Genomic DNA, 16,648 nt, shown 5'->3' on the forward strand with positions numbered 1-16,648 from the left:
GAAGGAAGGAAGGAAGGAAGGAAGGAAGGAAGGAAGGAAGGAAGGAAGGAAGGAAGGAAGGAAGGAAGGAAGGAAGGAAGGAAGGAAGGAAGGAAAGAAAGAAAGAAAGAAAGAAAGAAAGAAAGAAAGAAAGAAAGAAAGAAAGAAAGAAAGAAAGAAAGGACTTCTGCTGTTTGAATGTTTGATAACAGAGCAGTTTTGCTCGCTCCCTCAAACACAAGGAAACTGGTAATATCAGTCACTTGATGAGCTAGTGCTTCCTCTCCCTCACTTTTGAAAACTTCATCTTCATAAAAGACCCTTCTTTAGCTAGATTTTTTTTTCTTTTCTTCTTTTAAGCAATCCCAACCTTACACCATTTTCTTCAAGCTGATTTGGTTAGAGCAGACCATCAGATGAGATCTAGCTTTTTGGTTGATTTTTTGGCATGGTTTTGATTTCACGAAGGATGACTTGATGTCAGGATGACACAGGACTGGATGTCACGAAGGACTGCTTGATGTCTTGTGCTAAGTGTTCAGAAATTCTAGTGTCTACTATCAACAGAATAAGGAAGAAAGTACATCAGTGATCACTACCTGGTCAATGACATATACTAAAAAAGAAGCAGCTTTCTGAATTCTTTACTAGCCATATGGGATAGGGATCAGCAGACCTAATGTCCTAAAAAGCTGCCTAATGGGCAGTTTCCCAACGCAGCTTCCTCTTTTCCTTGGCAACAGAGGGAATAGTTATGTCCAGTTTAGGGTGGAGACCTACTAGGTGGCCAAGAACAGGGATCATGAGTCCCATCGTTGATGACATGTTCAAATCAAAGCAGGTTGTCAGTAGTCACATGATTTAAGGCAGATTAAACAAACAAACAAACAAGCAAACAAACTTGTGTGCTAGGAAGAATTAATGGCACAAGTAACAACTATTCCAATACCTTATATGCCAGTAAATATTCAGTTCCTTCTTTTCACTTTCATGTATCTTTTTCTTTGGAGAGAGCCGCACGTAGAATTCTCTCATGTTTTATAGGAGCTTTGCACGTGTACAGAATGTTTGACACCAATAGAAAAAATATTGTTACTGACTTCATCAAGAGGTTTCTCTGGGTAGAGACTATGCCATTTGCACCCCTATTTCCACAAGAGGAGATATCAGAAGACCTTGTGGCTAGTCAGAAAGATGAACATTACAGGTTTTTTTCGCTCTTCAGTCTCTTTCTTCTTTTGTTTTAAGGCCCAATTAGAGATAATATTAAAACATACAAAATATTACTATAAAGTCATGCTTCAGGGCCTGATTATAACAGAAATGCCAAGCTAAGTCCCAATTTATGTTTAATTTATCTAAAAATTCAGTATGCATTGAGTATGTTATGCTAATCCACTGTGCTAAATTCTGAGTCTTTCACCTTTTGGCAAACAAAGTAAGACTGATTCCTGCATGCTCTTACCTATATATCGAGTTTCAAACTTTGATGTTGTTCGAGTGGTGATACAATTTGTGTAGATAGGAGGGAGAAAGGGCTGCTGGTGTGTTGGCCTTCTGTTTTGGTTTCCATTGAGGTCAGTAAAGAACTGTTGTAATCTGAGACAGATTTTCCACGGAATCCCAGAGTGGTGCAGGTTGGAAGGGACCTCTAGAGAGCATCTAGTCCAACCTCCCTGCTCCAGCAGGGACACCCAGAGCACGGGGCACAGGGCGGCATCCAGGCAGGTTTGGAGGATCTCCAGAGAAGGAGACTCCACAGCCTCCCTGGGCAGTCTGTGCCAGGGCTCGGGCACCCTCACAGTGAAGAAGTTCCTCCTCACATGGAGATGGAGCTGCCTGTGGTGCAACTTACACCCATTGCCCCTTGTCCTATTACTGGCCACCATCAAGAAGAGTTTGGCCCCGTCCTTCCTAGCTACTTTTAGTCCTAATCCTCATGTGGCTAAGGTTAGCATGCAAACTAAAATGTTCTGTCAATGCTACATTTGTTCTTTGCTATAAGACTGAAGAAATGTTACACCTTATTGCTTCCTGAGTTACCAAATATTCAAATATCTAATATTCAAATATTACATTGTCAAGCTATTTCTTGTTTTATTTCAGTAACATTCATAAATGCTAATTCAAAACAAAACTACAAAACACTACAATCAGAGAAAAAGCACTGAATATGGGAGCAGTTTTCGTTTATTTAGTATGATTTGCTAATAACCAAAACTACTTACCTATTAGCAGTTGTTAAATGTCTGCATTTAAGTGTGTTATGTAGACATCATAAATTATTCAGTTAGCTGGAAAAAAAATTCATTATCATTTCTCGTTAATATTTATGTGTTGCACACTCAAGAGTGCAACGGGCCTCTATTTCTGATGTTTGACTCCGATATTTTCTGCCATCCTCTAGGGTGCTGTCCAGCATGACAAATGCAATCCTAGCTCGAGTTTATAAGCATGCTGATCTGGACCTAATGACAAAAGAAGCCACAATTCCCATAATCAATGGCTTGTCCGACTCACACCATCCTCTCCAGATTCTGGCTGATTACCTTACTCTTCAGGTAACATTATATACCCCCTGGCTTTTGTTTTGCTGAATCTTGATCTCAGTTACTGTTTGGAAAGTCAGGTTCAAAATCATTTATTCCTATTTTTTTTTGTTACTTTTTTGTTTTCTTTTTTAATCAGTAATTACATGACAAGTTATTTAAAGAGATCTTCATCAAGCAGCATAATTAAGGACCTGCTTAATTTAGAACAATTACCTAGTCCTATCAACTGTAGTGGGACTGAAGTTAAGCAAAAAATGAAGCATTTCATCAGAATTAGGCCACAAATCAAGCAATGCATGGTGTTAAGATAAATGTGGTAAGATAAATGGTGGTTAGATAAATGTGGTAAGATAAATGTGAGTTGCTGGCTCAGCCAGAGCCGATTAAAGCTTTGCAACAAACTCCAAAAAAACGCAAAAAACACAGTAGTTCACTCTCAGTTTTGTCCTAACCTGTGAACAGTTTTAAAGGAATCGTTATCCATACATTAGGAAATTAGTTGGTAATGAAAAGCCAGTTAGTAACATGGAAATTAGTTGGTAGCTTGAAAAGCGAATTAATGCTACCAGTGCAAATCCCTGATGTTCAGGCACTTAAAACCTATTTAAGCTTTGTTCCTATGAAGGAATAGTTATAAAGATCATATTTTGTAATTCTAATCAAATGCAATACATTATTTGACAGCTCTATAGCATTTTACCCATATAATGACAGATATTTATCTGAGAACAGAATAACTATGCTGTTTTACAATCGAGGAACCAGCTTATATAAAAAAAGTTGCTCCACTGTAGGTACTGTAAATTGTAGGACAATTTAGGTGAACTACTCTGACCTTGTTTCCTGTCAGAGTGAATAAAAATCCCATTGCTTGAAAAGGGAGGATGAGAGTAATTTCCTGGTTTGTTCAGCTGTGTTTCCTAAACTTCAAAGACTCTGCTATGGGACATTCAGTTTGTGGCAAAGACCTGTTGTGAAAAGTAGCAAATATTCCTGCTTTAAATGCTGAAAGATTTATCTGTTTATTGGAAATTCCTCTCTTCATTCTTCAATTATTATTTTTTCATAAAATTTTCAACAGTATAAATGAAAAGACTAGTGCAAAGTGGTGAATTCTGGGCAAAAATGCATCACATTCCTTAGGGTAAGGAACATTTGGAAAAATTACTCTGGGCTAGCCTAGAAGAACAGTTCAAATGATACAAAACAGTAAGCCATACATCATCAGTCATTAAGTGTCATCACTTATTTAAACATTGGGTGTAACTGTAAAAAAATGGATTCCTCCTGCATAGCTTGAGGCCAACGAAGGGAGACCATGAGCATCTCAGCCCCTGGCTAGAGATGCACCTCTTTCTGCACTGATCTTCAGGGAATCTGGTGGAGATTAGCAGCCTGAATGCACGTCCTGCAGATCCTCTTCTCTTTTCCCCCTGGTTAGGGTTGTCTCACAGTCACAGGGTAGAAGCTCCAGGTGAACATGTCCCCCCACTTTTTTTTTGGTTTTACTACCTGGAGTAGTATCCACAACTCGCTGTCCTTGTTACAACAGACACTGGAAAGGGGGTCTTTAGAAAGAGCATTCCTGCTCATTTTATAGCATGAGGAAACAGGAGCACCATGGCTGCTGCTTAGTACTCAAACCAAAAAACAAACAAACAAACAAAAAAAAAACCCAAACTGGACATGCTTGATGACGTCACTACTCACAGAAATGTCAAAGAAGGGCTTACTGCTCAGACAGCTATGGCAGCTTTTTTATCTATATTTTCAGCACTTTTCAAGTGCCCCAAATCAGATTGCTCCCTGTGCCCATTCCCACCTCTCCCCTTCTCTTTCCAGCACATCCTTTAGCCCAGTGTTATGCAGGGTCCTTTTAGAAACACTCGGATGGCCGCCCACCTTCACCAGCAATGTGCTGAGCTGCTGTTTGATGACCCTCTCTCTCTTCCCCTCTTGCTTTCTTACCCAGGACAGGCAGAGAGTGAGTGGATATGGCCAAGCTCCCCCTTCCCACCCTGTCCTTCTGGTGCCTCTGTGCTTCGCTGCATTGTGTGCTGAGCTGGAGAACCCTGGTCTTGCAGCCTTTAACCAAAGAACATTGTAATCTCACACCAAACTGTCCACAGAAGTAGCAACAATGCTCAAAAAAGCGGAAGTCACTTATTTGGAGAAGTGGTAGCATCTGGTTGGTCCTTGCCAAAGCCCAGCTTCTCATGGGATTTGCTAGGGTGACAACATATGTTTTCTGAGCGCTGCCTGTAAGAAGATTAATCCAGGGGTGTTGGATAGTACTGCTGATTCCTCAAATAAGGCAAAAGTTTATATATAGCATTTGGGCTGCTTTCCTGCTGTGCAAAGGAAATGTACTTCATATACATGACATACATATAAAATACGATAATGACATACATTGCCTTCTATTGCATATAAACAGCTGCATGGAGAATTTATGCAGCTGTTTTGTTTTATTTGACTTGAGAAAATATTTCTTCTGTATCTCTGTAAATTTTTTTCTGCCTGAATCTGGCCCTCCCTGCTCTCAGCGCATACACAAAATGCACTTTTATTTTCTCTTCTATCCCTAGGACTTCTGTGTTTGCCAGTGGATCTCTAAGTGCTCTTTGACCCTCTTCAGCTTTAGTAGATTTTTGCTCTTCCCTTTTCCGAATCCTATTAATTTTGTCATTTGCCCTTTTGAATCCTCTTCAAACGCTTGGTCTTTCATCTGCAACTGCCTAATTTCCTGTTCATTTTGTGAGATTTTTTTTGGGTTGATGTACCAGGGCTTCTCATTACCCTTTCACAGGTGTATTTTAGTAGGTTTTGTTATTGTTGCTTTAGTAAATTCTGTCACAGGAGCATTCCCAAACAGTGCAGCTAGCGTATTTTTCAGGGCTGCCTCTTGAGAAAGAAATATTCTGTATTCAGAATATTCCTCTCAAATCATAAGCTGTGCTCCTGTCATGAAAATGAGGGGGGGATTCTTCAGATTCAACATCCTCTTGCCTTGTGACCTCTTCCTGAGCAGCCTGGGCCCCCCCACACTAGCTGCCTAAGCGCAGTGACACATGTAATGCCAAGAGGGCTGTTTTTCTTGCCATACCCATGACCTTCTTTCTTAAAAGCTTTCTCGAGCTGAGTTTGTTCTTGAGGGGAGTTACAACGCGCCACAAATGGTGGCAAGCACTTAGCCATCTGCTTTGGAGAGTGGGAGGATTTGGCTTTGCGAGGCGACGCCTGTGCCGCCCTGCTTGGCGGCCCGGCCGAAAGGCCTCGACAGGCCCTTCCTCGGTCCGTCGGCGCCGAGGGGAGGCCGCGGCTTCGCTAACGCCCCTCTCCGGAGCCCGGCCGAGGGGCAGCGTTACACAGACCGGGTAGTGACATCGGTGCCATTGACACCGATGGCGAGGCGGCCTGACGGGGGTTTAGGGTGATCCGTGCGCTGCTAGCCCCACACGTCCCTGCTCTGCAGCGAACCTGCGCTCTACAGCAGGAGCGGTTGGTGTAATAGCAAAGGTTTCGACAGGGAGATGCTGGACTCTGCTGTTTGGTTGTAATTATATAATGTAACTCTGCTGATAGGTTATAACTGTCGTGGTTTCTTTGCCTACCTAGCATCACCAACATGAAATTGGCTGTTTTGGGCTCTCGAAAGTACAACTAGGAGATTTTTAAATCTGCTTCTCCATCTCTATCCTTACTGAACAACTTTGTGTCAGCATTAATCCTAATAAATATTCTGTAATTCAAGTACCCTTTCTTGTAAATTTTGTTTTTTATTTTGCACTATTATTTTTCTGATTTTGATTGTCTCATTTTCAAACATTATATAGGAAGTTACATAGGTTCTTCTAGCTTGTCAGTATTCTTTGCAGCTTTTTGAAGTAGGTAGGTGGCTTCTTTTTAAATAACATAACAAATTGTAGTGTTATACAGTTTGAAGAGGGCTGCTATGTATTCTCTCTCAACTTCTCTGTCTTCATTCTGTGACCCAAAGAGCTCAAATTTTGTTGTTCCAAAATTCATCACCATTATCATTATCATTATTCTACCAATTAGAAATCCTAAGTAAAATTCACACCAATCCTCTGGAATATCCTGCCTCAATAACCATGACAAATACAGAGCTGGGAATAAGTAGGATAACTGGCCCAGCATCCCTGCTCAGCTCAGGCTGAGAGCCTTTAGATGCCAGGTTGCCCAATTTCTTATCTGCTGGGTTGTGCTGCCTCATGAAGGGCTACAGCTTTGACAAGTTCTTTGCTTCCCATTTTTAGGTTTGATAAATTATCAGTTTATTATTCAAAAGCTTTTTGTAATTGAGGATGTTATGAGTGATGCTGTCAAACATTTCTGTATCAACCTACACTGGTGTCAGAGTTTCAGTCTAGCTGGAAAATAAGTCCAGACACAGAGTTAGTTCTTAATTAACTAAACTGGTCTTCTCTGAGCATGCAGCAATGCTAAATCATGGGTAAGAATAGAATGACACAGTAAAATAAGCATGAGCATGATAAAGTAGATATTGTTAAATCAGCATTAATCATTTTGCAGAATTTTTTCATGTGAATAGCAGGAGCACTATAGAAGTGGTCACCAGTTTGCCAAAGAGGCATTTGGAAGGTAGAAGGGCTTTCAACTTTCTGCATTATTAGTGTGTGTGTGGTGTTACTGGAGGTAGAAAAAATATATTGAAGTCTCATCCCTAATATAAAGGTATATTACCTGCAGAACACCTAAGCAATTAAAATGTCCACCCCAGTATAATAGGGTTTGGAAAAAAATGGACAGGGATGCATGGGGCAATCTGGGCATATTGCAAAGATTCTGGTTTAGCCTAGATTGCTGCCACTGTGGCAAACCACTTTTTGTGGGATTTTCTCTGTGCAGTTATATAAGCATGCACTGTAAAGCAGAGAAAGAAAATGTGTCTCACACAATGTAGTTTTTGTATCACCCTAGAGCTCCCTGGTTCTGAGCAACACGATCAGCTCATCTTTCTCACAGTCTTTCTTGGAGGCTGAGGATGTCTTCAAGGGCTTTGCCAAGCATAATGATTCCATGATTCAATGAATCTATCTCCGATTAGACATGTATTACAGTCATAATCCCATCGTGCTGGCTTTAAATGAAGAGGTTGGAGTTACCTGGCACATGCTGAGCTAGGGCTTTTTCCATTAGTGAAATATCTTCATTAAGACCTACTCAGCTATGTACCCTCTACACAGCAGTCACTGCAGACCTGTCTTTGCAAGTCGCAGTGCAGATTGTGAGGGTCACTGTGTGGCCATCTCCAGTCCTTCAAACCTCATCTGGACCAGCTTGGGGAAACAGCCAAAAATAGCTGAGATGTGTTGTGCTTCTTTTAGTGCAGAGTAGCAGCTGGTAATAAGGTGGAAGTTATTTAACACAGCGATATATCTGTGAGTCACTAGTCAGCCAACCAGCCAGTGTTGAATACCACATGCTGAGATACCTATTTTTAAACAGTGAGATCAAATGAAGTCAGGGTTGTCTGATTTGCTCCTCATTATGGGTTCCTGCCTCAACTATCACTAACTCGTAGCTGCAAATGACCTCTTCAATGCCTTAATTTTGTCCTTCTCCTGTGAGCGTTGTTGCTGCCAAAATGATAGTTTACTAGGGAGAGAATAGCAAGGAAATTACAAGAAGTGAACAAAACGACAAGGGATGGCTTGCTACCAAAGGCTGGGAAGCTAGTTAGTCTGAAATCAGGCACCAGCATGACTGCACTTAAATTGTAGGCAGCTTAAGAGTCTATGAGGTTTAGATCACAACTGCATTTTAATGTCATCAGATGTTCCACACACTACTATTTTGGACTCAAAATTGTGATCACTGGCAGAAATGACACTAGGTTCGTTCCGAAGCAGCTTCACAAATATTTGTTCAGGAGAAGCTGCTGCCAGGAGGGGAGGGGGTCATTTTAGCCCCTTTCCTGTTCAGACTTCTGGCATCTTCACTGAGGCTGACTGCAAGGTTGCCAGTGAGCACAGCTCTGCAGCAGGGAGGCCGCTGCTCTCTGGTGAGCACTGAATCATGTCACACAACGTGCCCAGGCAGTGCCTGGCTCCCGCTTCCTGCAGTGCCATGGCAGCATGGCCCAGCTTTGAGCTGGTGCCGGGAGAGCAGAAGGCTCCCATCATGTCTTTTGAGTCAGAAGGTGGAGCTGTGGAGAGCAGGCATGGAGAAGTGTATGGTTACGTCTTTACATATTTTCTGATATCGACTTAAGTGCATACAAATACGCATATTTAAAAATATACATATTTAAAACAAACCTCTTTGCCCTCTAATTGTTCTGGTCTGGAAATGCACAACTCATGCTGCTCTTGCTCCTCCTTACGCCTTATCTGCTGCTGTCTGAGAGCCAGGGTAGTTGCATGTGTGCAGTGTGCAACCAGGTAAAGCTGCAGTTAGCACTGTAACACTGTCTCAGGTGAGGGTAATCTACTTAATAACCTTAGTAGTCTTAGCAATCACTTCCTTCCTTGGCTATGTAACTGAAGGCAGATGGAGACAGTGGAGATGATGGAGCAAGATCTTTGACACCTGTATGCAATCCTGTGCCACACGCTGCAGGTGACCCTACTGGAGCAGGGGGCGTAGACTAGATCATCTCTAGAGGTCCCTTCCAACATCAGTTCTGTGACTAGGTGAAACTAGCCATGAGTGGCACAGCTGCTTTTAAAACATTGGTTAAAATATAGTTTAAGGGCAGGGCCATTTTGTATAAGGCAACGTAATGCAGAGACAAGAAGTCAGATCAAACCTAAATAGGGATAATTAGATAGTTTGGGAAAAAACTGGGAGGACCTTGGTCACTAGAACTGAGTTAACAATTCCTACCATTCACTGACACCTTTGAGCACCAGCAGACAGCTGCAGCTCTGGTGTTGAAATCACCAGTGCATTTGGCAGCCTGGGCCTCTGTATGGCATATGAATCACATGTTCCTCATCAGAGAAAGCTACAACTCTCAGGTCTTCATAAAAGGCAAGACACAGGCACATTCCCTTGCTGACTATCTTGTAGCTGCCACAAGCTCAGCCAGTGCCATAGTCCCATGTGGAGAGCAGGTAGCTTGTGGCCCAGCCTTCCCTGGGTCACACCGGCCTGATCCATCTTGTCTTCTGCCTTCGAATGCAGCCTGCTCTGCTTCCCTCCGCTGCAGCCTGGCTCTGTGTGATTTGGTTGGCAGGAGCACTACGGTGGTCTGAAGGGGCTCACGGTGACCTGGATCGGGGATGGCAACAACGTCCTCAACTCCATCATGATGAGTGCTGCAAAGCTGGGAATGCACCTCCGTATTGCAACTCCGAAAGTAAGAAAGCTGGGTGCACGGAGAAGGGAGATCCAACCTTGCCAATTCCCATGTCAGCCACTTGGATCCTTCCCAAGGGCCTTGGCTAGGGATGCCTGCCAAGGCACACATCTTGAGTATCAGCTTTAAGAACAGTTCAGAATCTTGATCAGTTATTTTGATGCAAACCAGGAGTAACTATAATGATCCAGCTTCAGAGGGGCTGAGGGGAAGTCGTGACTGCTGTATAAATCATGGGGCTCTGTGGGGGAAGTAAAATCCATTTGAGAAAGCACTGAAACATCCCCAAACTTGTCACCAAAGAAAAATGTAAAAATCATTGCAGATTGGCGGAAGTATTTTAAGTTCATCTTTTTAGAATGCTGCACTGTAATATAGTATAAAATATAAAATATAAAACAAAGAATCAGTTTAAAACATAACAAGTGAGTATGTTCTGTAATATTATCTATCTTCTCTTTTGGCAGGGCTTTGAACCAGACTGCAGAATGACTAAAAAAGCTGAACAGTACTCCAAAGAGGTATAAGCCTAAGATATAACCTAATAGAGCAGCTAGAATAGAGTTTATTTTATGCTATAAATGAAGTTAAACTTCCTTACATTCCTAATCTTCCTGATTTTATTCATGTTAGTATGGTACCAAGTTACTTCTCACAAGAGATCCTTTGGAAGCTGCAAGTGGGGCCAATGTCTTAGCTACAGATACATGGATAAGCATGGGGCAAGAAGAAGAAAAGAAAGAAAGACTAAAGGCATTTCAAGGGTATCAGATTACAATGCAGGTAAAAGCTCAGATTTATTTTTTGTTGATGTTTTTGTAAGTCATATTTGTGAAAATCAACACCAGCAAACCAAGGGTTTGGTGCTTTTTCCAGTGAGGCCACTGAGTAACCACATGCAAACCTCATGTGCAAATCCCAGCTTGAAAAGCTCACAAAGACACTGAGGCTGAGCTGAGCTCATGCTCTTCCCATGGTTTGGCACCTCTCAGAGCTTCCCAATGGCATCTAACTCCAGAACACAAGCAGTGAGAGCGCCAGCCCTTTACTTCTCGATGACACAAAAAACTTCAGATATGACATAAAAAGTTCTAACCTTGTATTTTCTCTTTGCCACCAGGGAAGATGCCTTATGTTTTATTTTTAATGAGCAGCTCACAGGTTAAGTCTAAAAGTCTGTAGCCCAGGCAGAATTTGGGAAATAGATGTGTCCTTAAAAATCATACAGCTAAAATAACCAGGAAAAAAAAACAGACAAAATGTAAAGTCATAAAATATTCATTGTTGAACATAGAAAGGACATTTTCCATGCTAATAGGTTTACTGTTTTAATTGACTTCATTTTAATATAAGTTCACAAAATGCTGTTAACAGGTATGTAACTGACCTGGCGTAAAGTGCTTTAGATCATTGTTCAGATATTAGATCAATATATGATGAGTGACAATATATTAAAAAAACCTTATCATAGCCTTTTAAATCATATTTTAATAAACTCTTGTTGCAATTATCCATAGTATTACATTACTATTTGGCATTCCAATGTATTGATCCACTAAGCTACTAGTGTTTTACTGCCCTCCTAAAGCCACAAAAGTTGGAATAAAATTTGGTTTTCCTGAAGTCAGCACTGAACTCTTACTGACTTGAGTGGGGATATTCCCATCTTATTCACAGATGGGCAGTTCTTTTGATGTCACTGGTATTTTTTCTGAGCTCATCATCAAAGTCATGAGAGCAGGAGCTAATATATCATTTGTTAACTTTTTTTACCACTTAAAGTTTTCATTAATGCCCTAGCATGTTCCTTTATTTTTATATGCCTTTTGATCTACAGACTGCAAAATATGCTGCTTCCAACTGGACATTTTTACACTGTTTACCCCGAAAACCAGAAGAAGTTGATGATGAAATATTTTATTCTCCACAATCATTGGTTTTCCAGGAGGCTGAAAACAGAAAGTGGACAATTATGGTAAGAAATGAAAATAAAACCTAGTTAGAGGTTATAGTCAGGCTTTATTCAGCCTTTCACAACAGGCTTGGTATAAGCCTCCTTCCTCAATAAACCTTAAGTTTATTGACATATATCTCAAATGCACCAGCAGCATATATAGTTTTGACTATATGTGTAGCACAAATGTTTTTGGCCACAAATGTAACCTATTTTGATGATAATCTGCTGCTGCTTGACCCAGTTTTTATCCCCAAATGAAATCTACTGTATAAATAGTAACTTTCATATTAATTCCCTGGGTTCATTGTAACGATTGACTTGGTTCCTCCATTTCAAAGCTTGCTAGATGCTGGCTTGGTCTTACTGACTACAGTTTCCCTTAGAGCAGGCAGTGCTAGAGATACTGCTGCAGTTGTTGCTCAAGAAATGCTGCTGCTGAGAAAAAATTTGTGAGTTTCTCTGAGAAAGCACAGCCAGAGGAAATCTTTCAAGGCCCCTGAAACCTAAGGACCCTCAGTTATGGCTTTGGTAACCCTGTGTGTTCCTTGGGAACCACAACAGGACGTGTGGCCTTTAATATAAACCATAACTCTCAACATTTCTAGGATTTCAGAAAATTACTCTCAGAACTCAGTAGCCTGTTATTTGTTATTGGCTTTAGAAGCACCATGTTGACAAAAGCTGGTGAAAACCTTCAGAGCAATGAAAAAAGCTGAAATGGCATTAGCGCAGCTCTCAGAAGAGCTCTGCATTTGCCCCACGTGATTATGTGGTTGAGTATTATATTTGCCAGAAATATGTCTTTTGAACTTTATCAGAGTTTTTTTTTTTTTTTAACAATTTATATTAAATTCAATGTGTATTTTTGGCCTTAAAATTCTGAATATTTGGCATGTTACTGATTTTCTTTCTCAAATGTTACTAAATGCCTTGACGTTGTTTTAGAGAACACAAAACCTTTACTTTGGATTCAACCTGCACGTTATGTTTGGGGGAAAAAACAAAACAAAGCAAAACAAAACATGTCAGGGTTTGATTTTCTCAAGCAGCAAAGGGGACCGCGTGGGTCTGGTTGCTGTGTGAGTTCCAAGCGCTTTCAGCCGAGCCAGCGGACTGCAGCATCCCTCACTCGTCCAGCGGCCGCTCTACGTGGGGCTGTGCCGTGGGGCTACGTGGCCGTGGGGCTGCCCCATCCCCGCCACATGCCCACGACTCCCTGTCTCCCTGAGCAGGGCTGCAGGGAGAGGAAGGGCAGGCAGCGAGACCACAGCGCTCCGGATTGTGGTCCCTTGGATTTCCAAGGGCCTTTGGAAAACCTGTTCTGGGCCAATGTGCCCCTTTGCAGCCTGACCTTGCTGGGAAATGCTGTGCTCTGGGTGTCCCTGCTGGAGCAGGGAGTTGGACTGGATGGGCTCTAGAGGTCCCTTCCAACCTCAACCACTCTGTGATTCTGTGAAACGACGGCCGTGTGATCCGGGTAGTGCCTCAGCAAAGCAAAGCAAAGCAAAGCAAAGCACAGGGGCTTGCTGTCTGTACCAGTGTGGGGAGGGGACCAAAGCAGCTATTTCCATCATGTATTTTATGTAGCTGGCATTTCCATTGCTGTCTGCCATGCCCAAGGCTTATGGAAGTGTATATGAAGTATTTGAAGGGGGCAGAAGAGGAAAATGGCAGACCATCAACCTCAGCTAGGATTTTCCAGATTTTACTGCAAAAAAATGCAACTAAACTGGGATATGAAAGTCCTTATTCAGGTATGACCATCTTTGATGCTCATGGAAATTCTCCTGGAGCCTCCAAAAGCAGCCACATACTGCTTGGGTACCTACAACACCTCCTAGGAGTAGCTGAGGACACTATGCCCCACAAAGAGGAGCTTAGTGTTTGGTCTAAACATGCTGTGTCTGAATGTCCCCTGTGTGGACCATTAATATATGTTGGCTGGACTGGGAAAACTTATCAGCTACTAAACAGAACACTCTGAAAGATTTTCCAGGTCTTTCCTGATTCATCATGAGGAACTCTAGCAAATAAATCTAAGTGTGCAGTTTTTGTCAGGACAATAATTTTCAACACAAGGCTTCTGAGATAGAAAATATTTTCCCCTTATTTATTTTTATAGAGAATCTGTTTCTGATGTGATTGGATTTTTTTTCCCTTTTTCCCTCTTCTAGGCTGTCATGGTTTCCCTGCTGACAGATTACTCACCGCAGCTACAAAAGCCTACATTTTGATGCTTGGAATCCTGCCAAGAGAAAATGCTCCGCGTCGGCAGAATATTCTGGTCTGCAAATGCATAGATCTTCTTCAGGAAAGATCAAAGCAATGAATGCTTCCTTAATAAAACTGTATAGATGCCTCCGTGAAACTGCGCAAAATTGCATTACATTTGTGAAAATTTTTGAGACAGTAAACACTCCTGCAAAAGCTGCCGGATGCTCTAAGTTATATATCTTTCCAAGCGGTCAGCATCTCTGGCAGGTTTTCCAGGCTGTATTTCAACGATTTTCTCATCCAATATCACAGACATGCCGTATCCCTTGGCTGCTGGTGCCAGGCAGCAAGCACAGGGCACCACCACTGGGAACCCTGTGTGCCCTGGGTTCCCCTGGTCGTCCGCCGAGCCACCACAACCCCCTGCTCCTGTGTGACACCAAGAGTGTGGGGCCCTTGTGGGCAGGAACGTGGGGCCCTGGAGTGTGGGGAGCAGCCTCCATGCTCTCCCTGGGGGCTGGCAGCGCGGATGGACGTCGCTGCGGTGCAGAGCACAGGCGCAGGGAGGCACCGCTTCCTTCCTTGTCCATCTCCCTCTGACTCGCACTCCCTACACGGAAATCTGGCTGAAGATGCACGCTTTCCATTTCTCTCAGCAAATATGAGGGACACCCTGTAAGAGGATGAGCTACAGCTCCTTTGCAGAAAGCATTTGCTGCGTTTCATGCACTGCTCTAACGTTTGCCTGTTTCAGCTAATCGCTCTCAGTAGTAAACAGGTCCATGTCGACTGCACTGCTTATGATGTGTGGGTGTGTGTGCTTAGTATTTTTGGTAAAGCTTTGCCTTGCTGTCTAATAAATACTTCCTTGTTGTTGTTAATTAGTTTCAAGAATGCGTTGATTCTTTTCCACTGTAATACTTGAACAGTATTTGTGATTGTTTTTTAATACTGTAAATTAGTTTCCCCTTTCTGACCATCTGCAAAACATTATTTAATTCATTTCAAAATTGGAGTTCACTGCTGGGCCACAGCACTCACATGTCACTCAAAAATAAAAAAGCATTTGCTTACCAACCCACCTACAACTGAATCATACTTTTCTCAGGCGTTTGTGGTGTCTCGTTAAAATTAACATTACAGCATTGCAAAGGCTTCAATAATCTTGTGGTTATTTACACTTCAGCAGAGATCTAGCTGCAGTAATGAAGGAGGAGTAGGGCATTTGCTAGAAATCAATGCCTTACCACCACGTTCAGCATGTGGGGAAAACAAATGCATGCAATACAATATCTTTCTGATTGCCTTACGTTCCAGTTCAGCAAGATACTTAAATATATGCTTAGTCCCATTGGAACTAATGAACTGTTTAAGTGCCTAGCATTGCATATGCTCTTGCTAACCTATTTTTAATGCTAGCTGCGAGGAGGACAGCTCATTTTGCTAGTCCTTTCATGGCAATCAAATATGTATATCAGTTTTATTGTGTTGATTAATGTACTGTCACTGAAATTCCATAAATTTATAATAACAGGGAATGATTTTGTTAAGCATTTCACAGTGAACAAATTAGAAATTTTCTGCTAGTCTTTTGTCTCTCCTTGCTCTGATTAATTTGGAGGTAAATTATCACTGGTTCTTTTTATCCTCAGGAATCCAAGCAGGATGCCAGACGTGAATCCCTTCTAACATTTTTAAAACACACGCATAGATCTGCTGTGTAGCACATGAGCAGGAGAGCCCAACATTTCCTGCGGGTTCATTTCATACAATTTTATTCCATTGCGGACACAGACATGAAAGGATGGTAGTGCTTGCTCTGCCCCTTGCACACATTGCTCACGTGGTGCCTGCACAGCTATTCCCATGCCTTTTAGCGTGTGGGGGGGATTGCACACACCCACACAGAGCAAGTGCTCCTGGTGCAGAAGCACTGAACCCACTCTGTGCCCGTGCACACGCAATGCACAGTCGCGTGGTGTGTGCTGGGGCAGCCCGTTAAATCCCGCTGCTCAGATTTACCAAGGTGCAGCCTCTGCTCAGCGCACGCAGAGTCAATCTGACACTTGCCAGAAGCGCTGGGTTGGTACCAAGTAGCCACGCACAGTTCTGTCCTGTGGCACCCAAAGACACGGAGCCCTCAAGGATTCCTGTTCTGCCCCACAGGGACTTTTCCTGCTTCTTCCTGCTGTACGAGTCAGACCAGTGCTCCACGGCGGGCTACACACTCCGGCATTGCTGCATGGTGGCTCTCTTTGTGGGCCAGGTACTTGTACTGGGCCCTCTAGACCTCTCATCTCATTTCATTACTTGAATTTACAAGGGAGGACTGCAAATGAGGCGAGTGAAAGAAATGGCAAAAATGCGGGAAGATTTTCCAGGGAAAAAGCAAGCAGTTGGTTATTGGCATTTGAAGGGCATAAACAAATGCACGGCAGGTAGCAGTCACTAACAGCTTGCAGGGTCCTTCATTACATTTATTATGCTTTAAGCAGGGGAAGCACTTATGTCTGACGAACCCTGAGGACCTGAGGAGGGAGCCTTGGGCCTAGAGGTTGTTCTTTAATGTCCTCATGGGCACCACAGATGTCATTTGAT

The 16,648-nt window shown here is 42.5% G+C and overlaps 1 protein-coding gene and 1 long non-coding RNA gene across 3 annotated transcripts in view; one reads left to right on the forward strand and one right to left on the reverse strand.

Annotated features, from left to right (window-relative positions):
• OTC (ornithine carbamoyltransferase) overlaps window positions 1-14,444 on the forward strand; it is a 27,533-nt gene extending 13,089 nt beyond the window's left edge. For both annotated transcript variants that reach the window (XM_026047303.1, XM_026047302.1), the window contains 6 exons: window positions 2,387-2,540; window positions 9,757-9,879; window positions 10,347-10,400; window positions 10,513-10,662; window positions 11,717-11,854; window positions 14,011-14,444. In XM_026047303.1, the coding sequence (XP_025903088.1) occupies window positions 2,387-2,540; window positions 9,757-9,879; window positions 10,347-10,400; window positions 10,513-10,662; window positions 11,717-11,854; window positions 14,011-14,070 (679 nt within the window). In that variant the 3' untranslated portion in view covers window positions 14,071-14,444. The remainder of the gene's footprint in view (window positions 1-2,386; window positions 2,541-9,756; window positions 9,880-10,346; window positions 10,401-10,512; window positions 10,663-11,716; window positions 11,855-14,010) is intronic.
• LOC112954162 lies at window positions 8,165-8,885 on the reverse strand. Its single transcript, XR_003250666.1, has 2 exons — window positions 8,837-8,885; window positions 8,165-8,724 (listed from the first exon to the last, which is right to left on the reverse strand). It is a non-coding gene; the product is annotated as an uncharacterized LOC112954162 (long non-coding RNA).
• Window positions 14,445-16,648: the final 2,204 nt, after the last annotated feature.

This window comes from Nothoprocta perdicaria, unplaced genomic scaffold, assembly GCF_003342845.1.
Source record: "Nothoprocta perdicaria isolate Ctin4 unplaced genomic scaffold, notPer1 scaffold_49, whole genome shotgun sequence".
NCBI classification, from domain to species: domain Eukaryota; kingdom Metazoa; phylum Chordata; class Aves; order Tinamiformes; family Tinamidae; genus Nothoprocta; species Nothoprocta perdicaria.